Genomic DNA, 12,894 nt, shown 5'->3' on the forward strand with positions numbered 1-12,894 from the left:
TTGCAGGGTTTGTCTTTCACCCACTCACCACCCTGTGGACCGAATACCGAACCCTGTCGCCGTGCGCCGAAACTGACACCGCTGATTGGCTAAGTGTGCGCTGAACAGTAGAGAACGCATGCGCAGGAGGATGATCTAAGTGCATACATGTCCAGTATTTTCTCTTAAATTTGGTTGTCTTTTTGCTCTAATTTTCACATAACTACTAATTGTGCGAACATGAAACTTTGCAAGTAGTGGGTCTGATGTAGTCATACAGACTAGCAATATATTAATCAAATGCATAAAACTCATGAATGCAAGCGCAGACTTGTGTCGGGAAATAATCGTAACCCTTTTCCATGCTCGACTGAAACAGAAAAATAAACTATCTCGAATGATACATCAGCATTTTTGCCCCAAGGATGACATATGAGATATATATTATTATATAGAATGTGAAGTTTCGAGGGATTTGGTGATAGTACTAGGAGGTAAACTTACAAGAATTTTTGTCCTTCGCTCTGCACAGTGCTTCCTTGACCTTTACGAATTCAAAAGCTTTGGCCTCTTATCCCGGAGTTAATTGCACCGTATCCCCTGGCCTATATGCTGCTAGCACAATCTGAATTTAAAGTTTTCTATCTATAGTCTATATGATACAAGAAATTAATATGAGGGTATGATATCTTTTAAGCAAATTAGAACTAAAAATCAACGTACAACTGGTTATGACCAGTTATTTAGATGGGAGAGTGCACACTAACTTGTGATACATGTGTAGTGTATGTGTGCTGTATGTTGTGTGTTTGTGTGCACTCTAGGAACAGCATTTCTCAACCAACTTCTTTTACAATGTGCCTTAATTGTTTATGTATTGATTTTTAGCTATAGGTTACTGGAAAGATACCGTCATATTTGTGATAAGTTAGATGGCTAACTGCAGTGACAAATGTTTGAAGAAAGATTCAAAATGGCCTATGTCTGAACAGCAGAAAGGATAATTTTGTCGGGATTTAGAAGAAAGCAAAGTATGGTCAAACGTACAATTGTACATATTTTATATATATCACCCTAGGTGATACATTTACAACTGTACTCCTACCTTGTCATTCATATTTGAGATTTTGAATAATAACTTTTCTTTGTTTTCTATCCCTATTTTTTTTTGGCCAATTGGTGTAGCTACCTGACTGAATGTTAACTGAGTATTCTAGCAGTAAAAGTGAATGATTCAGTCCCTGTAAGCAAGCCAGTCATGAGGCAAACCAGTCTACTAGCTGCAGGCTGTCAGCCATGGAACAGGGATGTGTGTGCTGCTTCACATGATAGATTTGCCTACTGTGCTACTCTTGCAGTTTATATCTATCAGGTGAGTGTTTTGGGAAATTATGCTAATATTGCATATGCTTGTCTTTCCATATTCTTAATTTAGTGCTTTTTTGAGCATAGAGATTGTGATTCTGTGTTGACATACAGTGGTTATGCCATATTGAATTCTTCAGTGTACTTGTTACCACAAAGACATTGTTAACACCTCAGTGGTTCATACTCAAGCCCAATGCCCACTGTGCGACCTGAGCCTGTGATCTGGTGCGAATTGAAAGTAACCTTGAGCTTGCACCAGTACCCCCTGTGCGACTTCTTTGCGATCTCATTGCGACCTCCCTGGGACCTCCCTGGGAAATCCTTTTTGTCCCATTTCCTTGCATGCGTGCATGGTTGAGGAATATGCAAGTTCTGTATTCTTTTGCACGCCAAACTGACCAATAATTAGCAGTACTACCAGACAGCTCTAGCTTGGAGGCCCCTTTGGCCCACTACAGTGAAACCCGTTATAACGAGTTCGGTTATAACGAGGAACTGCTTATAACGAGGTGATCGCGTCGGTCCCGTTTTCCTTTGCGTGTAAACCTATGGCAGAACGAATCGGTTATAACGTGTTCGTTTATAACAAGGACAATTTCGATGCATCGTGATAAAGAAAAACATAAGCAATTTGATCGGATATAATGAGGTTCCATTTTCTTGACTTGCCGCTTTCAAACACCCGACAAACGAAACACTGAAGACCGAATTCACGCTATCCAAGTCTCTTTCCCGTTTTGCAGAGTACCTTTCCTTCCATGTTTTCTTCTAAACCACACGATAAGACACAGAAATACCTTCCGATGTTCCTACTAAGCTATTGAATAAAATCATTCAATTTTCTTTTTCGCGAGATCGTGTGTGATATTACGTCAGACCCCACCGCAACGAGAAAACAAAAAATAACGCAGTAAAAAAACTTTTCATGTAGCGACACTTGTGGCCAAAATGGACAATTAGAGTGCGTGTGTAACTCATCATTATATCCTTTCCATTTCTAGTTCCAACTTCCAGTTGTTTTGCCGGCTAGTAAATATAAGTGTATATGATTACCGAGCCGAAATAATTAATGAAATCATAGCGATCCCGCTGGGTGACAGTAGCGACAAAATGATTGAATGACGCATGTCAATCTACTTAATTGAGTCGGTGTTCACAAAAAGAAATAAACGCATGTAACAGTTTGAATAGATCTAGGTTTGTTCATTATCATGTAACAAATGATAATGTAATTATGAGTGTGTATGATTAAAGCCGAAATAATTCATGAAATCATCGCGATCCCGCCTGGTGACAGTAGTGTAAAAATAGTTGAATAACGCATGTTAATCTACTTTTAATTTAGTCTTTTAATTGAAACACATTTAACAGTTTGAATAGATCTGGGTTTGCTCATTATTATTTAACACTGCATTTCACTTTGAAGTAGCATTTCACTATGAAGATTTTCCTTTCTTTCAGAACGGTCTATGAGGTACAGATTTGCAAGAAAAGGATCACAACCTTCCAAATTCAATCCTGTCGCATATTTTTCAAGAACGAATGTACAAAACGCGAAGAGATTTTTGGAAGAAAATAAAGAACGCATTTTAAATTCCTTCGGGCGCAACGATCATACACTTTATATAGGATTACAGCCATGACAGCCGAAATGATTCATGAAATCATTGCATTTCCGCTGGGTACCAACAGGTATCAGTACAGATTTGCGTAAAAAGGATCACAACCTTTCAAATTCAATCCTGTTGCATATTTTTGAAGAACAGATAACCAACAAAACGCGAAGAGATCTTCAGAAGAAAATAAAGAACGCATTTGTAATCCTTTCGGGCGCAACGATCGTAGGATTACATCCAAAATGATTCATGAAATCATAGCATTCCAGCTGGGCACCAACAGGTACAGATTTGCGTAAAAAGGATCAATTCCAAATTCAATCCTGTGGCATATTTTTTAAGAACAATTTTGTACAAAACGCAAAAAGATTTTCAGAAGAAAGAACGATCATATGGTGTAGTATTACAGCCGAAATGATTAATGAAATCATCGCTTTCCCGCTGGGCAACAACCGTGTAAAATACCTCGCAAGTTCGGTAAACAACGTACTCTATTTGCGCTGGTGTTTAGAAAAACTTAAAAAGTGCATTTTATACAATCTGATTTTGTTCATTGTCATTTTACACTGCATTTCGCAAACGAAAAAACATCATTCTTTCAGAATGATTCAATACAAGAGGAAGAGATAGGTGTAGAAAGAATCATGAATATGATCCTGCCGAGTAGGCCTACTTCTCAAGAACGTATTTGCAACTATTATTCGAAGAGATTTTGGGAAGAAAAGAATTAAGTTAAACGCATTTCAACCCCTACATTTTTCGTCTTTTTTTGTATCAATCAACAAATAATTTCCCTTTATTCTCTCAATAATAATGATCCATAATTGTGTAATAACAACGCAAAGGATGTTCTTAAGTTTGATTGATGGGTATATGACGTCATGCTTATGTTTTTCTTTGTTTTTGATGCGTACGGTTATAACAAGGTAATGTCGCCGGTCCCACGGACCTCGTTATAATGGGGTTTCACTGTACTTCTCCTTTCTGGGCTTATTGTGGTATCCTAAGTACTGCCTCCAAATTGTAGAGTAAGTCTTTGATTGGTCCCTGTATCACTGCAAAATAAGCTGTTCTTGCTCAGGATCTAGCGATAATGGGGCTTTTAGTGGAACAGCCAGTGTCATCTTACATTGTTGTTTTGAGATGCAAGACTTTTGAAGGGGAATTTCAGTGCAGCTTAAAGGAAGTTATACTTTTCTAACACAAACAAAGAAAATTTGATCAAAAGTGAATGAAAATAAAGATGTTATGATATTTTGAAGTTCTATAAATTTTTCTGGAATGAGTTCGTGAACAGTGAATCAATTGGCCATTTTTTTCACATATTGCCACGTAGGTTATACATAAATTCTCACATTTCCAGTTTATCATTTAAGTGCTATTTTGCCATGGGTCTCAAATTTTGATGATAATGTCTAACTGATCAGGGCATTATCCTTGAGCTTAGCAGTGTAAGTGATTGGCAGTAAAGGAGTGAAAGTTGAAATATATGTATGGTATGATACACTGACATGACTCAGCATAGCTGGATGCCTCTGACAGTGAGTCCTGACATCAGGGTATACGGTTGACAAGACTTCTTGTGCTGAAAGGCTCCTCCCTTCTTTCACCTTTTCTCATGTACAAAAACTACATGAAGACTGTGCTAACTGATAACTTTATAAGATTTGCTAAAGATACTCATTCTCAAATGTTAAAAATCATACTGAATTCGGAGATATCAATGTATATTTTGTTGCTAAAAAGTCTCATGGTTTTATACAAAATCTAAGTATAGTGCTGAGGGACTATTGAATGGTGTGATGCAGCATAAATTGAACAAAGGTTAGAAAAAAGAGGAAGGACATAAAATTTCTTCAAAAGGAAAAGAGACCACTGCTACTGACAGAGAGAAATGACAGGATATTTTTTGTGAGGAAAGATCAAGAATTTAAGAGAAGGATCATACACAATGTGATAGAAGTCATTATATGACACGGGATGCCCACTTAATGTGACACCTTTGATCTTTCTGTATGCGAAAGGCTTTATTATCACCAAGTCGATAGCCTGACCTTTTATTGAACATGTCCTGTTTTCATCAAGTCCTTTATCTTTAATGGTAAGTGTATGACTATGACCTTCTTTCATCTGTTTCTTAGATCTTTCCTCCACAGAGACATGTATTTTGATTTCCATGCCCATTTGATACAGAGCATCTGCTACCCTTTGAAATTTGTTCTTTAATCCTTTCTTTTTAAAAGGAATAAAAACAAAAACACCATTTGTGATGAACATTACCCAGTCAGTAATTGTGATACAGCTCTAAAATGTAACATTTAGGCCTATACTCTCCCGTCCTAAGAAAGGTTTTAAATATCAAAGTCAATGGGCTTCTGCTTCTAACTTTACTCTTCATGTTACCATTTGCTGTACAATCCAGTTTCCTTTAACCCTAAAAAGGGTTGAATCAACCCCCCCTCAACATTTTTCACAACTACTCCGCCGCTCGAAATTTTTTGACCGTGCTGTTCGCTGACTTTTTACTTTCAAGTCTTGCGCATCTTTTGACACCATTTTCGCGAAAATTGCGCATACCATTACGACGCTGCGTGACCTTTTATACATGCCTGTCAGACTGAACATGGCTCAAAAACGTGATTTTGTGTATTAAGTCTGTGCAAATGGAGTTTTCTCTTCTTATTCGTAGATCTGATTATTTTCACTTTCATAGGCTGAAACTAATTAATTTTAGCATAGTTAGGCTTGAAATAGGTTCTGTCATAAATTTTGAGAAAGAAAATGATAAAACAAAAGGTCGAAAAAACAAAGAAATACATAAGAAATTCATAAAACAATAAAATACATGAGAAATTGATTTTGATACCAGATTTTTTTTTTCATGTACATTGTTAGGAATGGTACAAAGAATGTTATCACCAAAAATTAGGATTCTAGGAGCTTTAATTTCTGATTTAGAGCAAAAAGTATGATTTTATGCATATTATGATGAAAATTTCCATTTTTTAAAATAGTTTGGTAGATTACGCCACAGGTAATGTATGTGCCAATTTTCATGGTGATTGCACGAGCGACGGTCGAGATCTCGGGGGGTGGGGGTTGAATCAACCCCTCCCCGGACACAGAACACTCAAAAAAGCCCGGCCTGGTTAGGGTTAATAGTGCCATTACAGTGTATTTTATCATTTGCTTTCAGGCAGTCAAAATACCACTTTACTGCAATTTAGAAGATGCACACTTCTTGTGAGTAAAATATATGGCAAACCCAGGATGAGAAAATTGACAAAGTCAAAGAAGAAAGACAGAGACAGGAAACTTGTAGGAAATTTGTTGGCCAAGTCATGAGTACAGTCAAATCAAATCACTGTCGTATTTCTGAAGAGGTCATTAAGAAATTTTGTGTGGTCAGAAGTAATTATACTAACATCATTCACACGTTGAATAATCGGACTCTAACACAGTGAGCTGCAGATGGATAAAAGAGGCCCTCTTACCTTAAAAGATGAATTTACAGAATTTGTTGGACTCACTCTAATGGTTCAAAAAGTAGTCGTTTGTTAAAGTTATTTTGCTGTATTCTATTTCATTTTAGTTTACTTCATTTTATTAGCTCACCTGAGCCAAAGGCTCAAGTGAGCTATTGCGATCGCCCTTCGTCCGGCGTCCGGCGTGCGTGAACTTTTTACATTTTCATCTTCTTCTTGAAAACCCCAAGACCAATTTTCATCAAACTTGGCAGGTAGCATCCCTAGGGGGTTAGGAACTCAATTTGTTAAAATGGGCACCATGCCCCACCCAGGGGGCCCCCAGGGGGGCCCAACCCCCCCCCCAAATTAAGGAATCTGTAAAAATCTTCTTCTCTAGAACCAGAAGTGATAGAGCTAAGTTAATACTATGAGTTGGTACATTGATGACTGTAGTTTCAAGTTTATTCATGGCAGAATCAGGGGTGCCCCCCTTGGGGGTGGGGGGGAGGTTGGGAAGGTCCAAATAGGGGCCTGAATTGTTGTCCCCGCCGAACGAGTTCAAGCAGGGGACTATGAAACGGGCTCCGTACGTGTGTGTGTCCGTCCGTCCGTCTGTGCGTCCGTGTGTGATCAAAATGTTCAATTTGCTACTTCTCTGTCATTTATGAGCCAATTTTGATTCTGTTTGCTTTATATGATAGCACTACATGGGAGCTTTGAAACTTCTACAAAGAATTTCAGTTGTGACCTTTGACCTTGACCTTTGACCTATATTGTACATTTTGCTTCAAAATGCTACTCCGCCATTTCTAACCCGATTTCGATTCCGTTTGCTTTATGTGATGGCACTAGGTGAGGGCTTCAAAACTTCTACACAGAATTTTGACCTTTGACTTCTTTGACCTTTGACCTTGATTTTTGACCTATATTGTACATTTTGCTACAATATGCTACTCCTTCGCCATTTCTTACCCGATTTCGATTCCGTTTGCTTTATGTGATGGCACTAGGTGAGGGCTTCAAAACTTCTACACAGAATTTTGACCTTTGACTTCTTTGATCTTTGACCGTGATTTTTTACCTATATTGTACATTTTGCTTCAAAATGCTACTCCTTTGCCATTTCTAACCCGATTTCGATTCCGTTTGCTTTATGTGATGGCACTAGGTGAGGGCTTCAAAACTTCTACACAGAATTTTGACCTTTGACTTCTTTGACCTTTGACCTTGATTTTTTACCTATATTGTACATCTTGCCACTAAATGCTACTTCCGGCGGGGACATATGTTACGCACCGCGTAATTTCTACTTTTCCTTGTTCATTTTCATCTTCTTCCTGAAAACCTCTTGATGGATTTTCGTCAAACTTGGCAGGTAGCATCCCTAGGGGGTCAGGATCTCAATTTATCAAAATGGGCACCATGCCCCACCCAGAGGGCCCCAGGGGGCCCCAATCCCCCCCCCCAAATTAAGGAATCTTTAAAATTTGGGCCCTTATTGCACATTTTCATCTTCTACTTGAGAATGCCTGGTCAAATTTTAGTAGAGCTGTGAATAATTTAGATTAGTGACTGCGTGAAAGGTGAACTTGCGATACTCAGGTGAGCGCTAGACCCGCGGGTCTCTTGTTTTGGTAGGCCTAAGTAGGACTTACACTGTAAGGTAATTATCAAATTATGCACTATATTACATACCAGGGGGCAACTTCAGCTATAAGTAAAATGTCACAAGTTTTTAGTGATTAATATAAGCCACAATGTATTACTGATGATTGAGCACTATTGCAGTAATAATCATATACGAAAACTTTCTTTTCAATTTATGATTTCAACATTGTAATTTGGTTATATAATTTGTCATTGAACCACAACTGCATAGATTTTCACTTAACAAATTAAAAGTTTCAAGCACCATTTGTGTTCATCCTTATGTCTTAAACATTGTGTTCAATGATGGGGCTGCACACTGTGCTCTTGCACTGTACATGTAAATTGGCACTTTATGATTTAGATTTAGATTCAGTGTCAATCCGGACAGTTTTTTATTATTTTCTTGTGCATGTGCACATAATATTTATGTACAATACTTGTAAGTAATTCACACATATTATCATTAATTGGCCTATTTAGGAAGAAGAAAACAGAGAAATGTGTCTGGCATGATATCAACAAAAGAAAAACAAGAAAATTTGAGTATTGTGGACTGGATTTATACATAGAATTGCACTTGCGTAGGGCTATTCTGGTGTAATTCCGTTACCATGTGTCTTAGATGCCATTTACCTGCAGAGTGTGAAATTCTTAACTTGAAAGTAGACAAATTTTGATGGATGTGGTACTTACAAGTTACGAGATCTTGATTTACATACAGTTGAACCTCTCTTATCCGGCCTCCCTTTATCCGGATCTCTCTATTATACGGACGCAATCTCGCCGTGATTTTTTTTTAATAACCACGGAAGGAAAGGGGGATTCCCAACTCCTTGAGAACTCCTACACAAACACACATGAATTACATATTACTTCCAACATGATTAATATACATTACATCAAATTTCCTTCCAAATTCTTGCAAACACGAACCTCTATTTTGGGGTGTGTTACTGAGTGTAACAATGAAAAGGTTGCAGTATACACATTACTACCTGTAACCTGTGGTACTACAATGGGCTACATCAGTACATGTGTATGTATATGTACATGTATAAAGCATTGAGTCTCCCTTATCCGGCCAAATCCCTTATCAGGATGAGCCCCGGTCCCGACTTGTCCGGTTACGAGAGGTTCAACTGTAGTTACAACTTCAAATCACAATCATTAGCATGAAAATGTTATGCTTTTTTGACAATAGAAACTCATTTGGCACCTATACACCTGTAGCAGTTCAAGGTCAAAGGCTAGAGAGTAGTTATTTAGTGGTTATATTATAGCTAAAGGCATATGCAATCTTTATCAAGACATTCCAGAATACATGAGTACCAAGAATGTGTATTTTTCCCAGTGTATTTCAGAAGGCGTAATTCCGATACCATTTGTGTAATTCCCTTACCACTGACTTTACAGGGGAAAAGCCTGCTGCTGAGAAAATGTGATGAAATATTTGAAAAACAATTCAACTAAAGTGAAGTTGACACAATCAAAGATGAAATCAGACAACAACCTATAGTGTATGTGTTGAGATTTCAGAGAAACAACTCCCGAAGTCAGAGTTGAAGTTGTAACTCAATTTTCTGGTAATTCCGTTACTATTGCACATAGACCTCCTTTGTAACCAACCAAGTGAGAACATTTAACAAATTTGTATTTGGGGTGATAGTGTGATGAGTACGTCTGCATCTTTTAAATGTATCAAGAGAAGGCAAAGTAATCAATCCAGTGTACAGGGTGAAAGAATATGAGCCAAAATTCTCTGATTTGTAATTCCGTTCCCGCGGAATTACCCTTTTGCACTTTTTTACAGTTGACAGTACCAGGGCCTGATGGCTCAATAGACTCGGTTTTTTACTTCATCATTGGTAATGTGGTCTTTGTTGAAGATGTCAAGTATACTGTAGTATACAAATATTGACTGCTCATGAGGATGATGGTGGAAATTATCATTCCCGAGGTGCTTTTCATACCGACCCTTCTATCACCCCGAGGCGTTAGCCGAGGGGTGATGGAAGGGTCGGTATGAAAAGCACCGAGGGAGTGATAATTTCCTCCACCATCCGAATACAGAGCAGTTAATATTTGTTTTATATACCTCATCGTTTAAGAGTTAACCAAGATCTAGGGCTAGACAAATACGAAGTAGTTGTAAATTCTAATTGTTAGGCCTAAACGTTTACAGCCCTAAAATCAGGCCACAGCCTGCGCTTGCTTGCATGGTTTTCGTGCATTTCGTAGACTACCCAGTACGCACGGTACATTGTACTCACTCACACGGCCTTCGGCGAGCTCCTGCATAAAATCGTGGCAGTAGATTACAGTATACATCCAGTTTCCCGTCGCTCGTGTTTTAATTCGATATTTCCAACATGCTGAGATTTGTCTCTGCTTCGGGATCCTAAGAAATCCTAATTGCAAAGTGTACGATCTTTGATCCAGCTCACTTCAAATCACGGAGGAGCGCTCGATCACCATGCAAAGTTGAAACATGCCTGCTGCTGTGCGATGATTTTGCATGTGTTTATACGATGCGCGTAGTGAACGTCTTTGGGTGGAGGGGTTGCGGACCACCGCGCGCGAAGTCTAGTGCACTAGTGTACTTAATTGTGTGTACAAAAGTCGCGGAGGGTTTACGAATTCTATCACGAGGGTTTTGCCTTTCTATCACGAGGGTTTTGCCTTTCTATCACTTACATGAAAACCCTAAGGCAAGATAGACGGGACTATACCTTGTCACGTGATATACTTTTGACCAATCAGTGATACGAATCTCACTTATGAGGTATATAATTTGTGATAGCATCTCATCTCTGTGGCCAGGTATTCTCCTTTCTAACTCTTTGTTTAGGGTCCATGTCTTACATGCATACAGGGATATAGACAAGGGGGCACATATGAATATTCTAGACCAATTGAGTGGTTCAGCATTCATTTTGATTAGTTTGTCATTTCTGAATATTTTCAACCAGCCATAGTAACAACACTAGTAGTAATTTCAATCTTTAAGGGGATAGTACAGTATTGGTTGAGGCGAGGATTAGGCTTTTATATTTTTGTGACATACCAAGAAACCACTTATGAAATAGTACAGAGCATACCATTCTAAGACGAATTCAAAGTTTATTTGATGAAAATCGGTTTTGGAATGGCTGAGACATCCAAAAACAAAGTAAAATAAAGAGACCATAATAAAAGGTGGGTCCCACCTTTTATTAGGATTGCTCTATTTTACGTATCTCGGCCGTTCCAAAACCAATTTTCATCAAATAAATGTTGAATTCCTCTTAGAATTACACATTTGTACATGCTCTTAAATATTTCATAAGCGGTTTCTCATTATCTAACCCCAAAATGTTAGAAACCTGAAGTTAGATCTCAACCAAAACTATACCATCCCTTTAATAGCATGTTTTGTTAGAAATTCAGGCAAGTGTTACTTTCACACATTTTCTTGACTGCAGTCTGAAGGCAGTCAAATTTTAAAGCGTTAAAAAATATAATATAAAAAAATGTAATACCAGCTGAGCTATTTGACCACCCTGTATTAGTTGTGAACATAAAGATGTTATCAAGGAGAAATGTCTGTATAACACACTTTTCAGATTTCTAGATACAATTCAATGGTATATCATATTGTAAATTAGTCATCATTTTCCAAGATGCTAGTGCTTTCATTTCCATGACAAATTATGACTTTTTTAATGCTCCAGATAATTGATACGTTGTTATGATTGTAATTTTGATTTATTCCAGATGGTTGCAGCCACTATTCATTTGTACAAAATTGTATTTAACGTGCTGATACATTAATAACTACAATGTACCAAGGCACTCTGAGAGCGCAGACCTCCTCCAAGCTGGTTTTTCCACCACTGATCTTGTTCTTCCATAGAGATCATTGATTTCCACTCATGTACAATGTCATGCATGCTGAAAATAGCCCACTTTCTAAATGTAGAAGTCTTTTGTTACGTCATCAATGCCAGCTGTGCTCTGGACCAGAAATAAGAGCACGCACTCTAGTGTGGGTATATGAAAACCTAAAAAATATGCACCTTGAACTCCCAAATTCACTGACCCTACCTTCCAAAACATAAAAAAATCCTTCATAAAATTCATACAAATTTTCGGATCACTACCAAAATTTAATCATCTCTTACTTATGTCATTCTCAACCTTCCCTGTAAGTTCCACCATAATCAGTTTGCAATTTTTTGAGTTATTTTGCGCATGGACAAACCAACCAACCAACCAACCAACCAACGGCAACGAAAACATAACCTCCTCCCTTGGCGGAGGTAATATAGATAAATGTAAGATACTATCTGTAAGGTAAATGTTACATCCTTGATGTGCCCTGTTCAGATCCTATGAGTTGAACAGCCTCCTGAATAGAAGTTGTTTTCATTTAAATGTTGTATTCAAAGGTACTCATACTCCACACTATTTTTTATACAACGTATGTAGGTCCTACAAGCAGGCATGCCCAGTCAGATTTATCCCCCTCCCTCCAGTACTCTGCAAACATGTATAATACTGTAAGCTTTTCTTGCATTTCAACAGACTGATTTTCAAAGAGTTAAGGTCATGTCTATGCAAAATTAATGTTTTATTCATTTGCAACTAGCCATCTCTCACAGTACAACACTTTGATTAATACATTTCCCTAAATTATTGCTGGACCATGGTATTACTCTTGGAAAGGAATTGACCCAAAACACAGCAACAAAATACACATCGACCTTTGAGTTGGCTCATTCAAATGAGTGGCTGCCTGTTGAAGGCTACCAGTACAGTTTGTACACTGTGGTTAC

At 38.0% G+C, this 12,894-nt stretch overlaps 1 protein-coding gene across 1 annotated transcript in view; it reads left to right on the forward strand.

The window, feature by feature from the left end:
• The window catches only part of LOC139733942 (WD repeat-containing protein 17-like), a 58,857-nt gene that overhangs the window by 1,977 nt on the left and 43,986 nt on the right, over positions 1-12,894 (forward strand). Inside the window, exon 2 of the mRNA XM_071644754.1 lies at positions 1,165-1,351. Coding sequence (XP_071500855.1) covers positions 1,238-1,351 — 114 coding nt within the window. The 5' untranslated portion in view covers positions 1,165-1,237. The remainder of the gene's footprint in view (positions 1-1,164; positions 1,352-12,894) is intronic.

Source organism: Diadema antillarum, unplaced genomic scaffold, assembly GCF_040938485.1.
Source record: "Diadema antillarum isolate AM-2024a unplaced genomic scaffold, OU_Dant_1.0 seq00000506_RagTag, whole genome shotgun sequence".
In the NCBI taxonomy this organism is placed as follows: Eukaryota; Metazoa; Echinodermata; class Echinoidea; order Diadematoida; family Diadematidae; genus Diadema; species Diadema antillarum.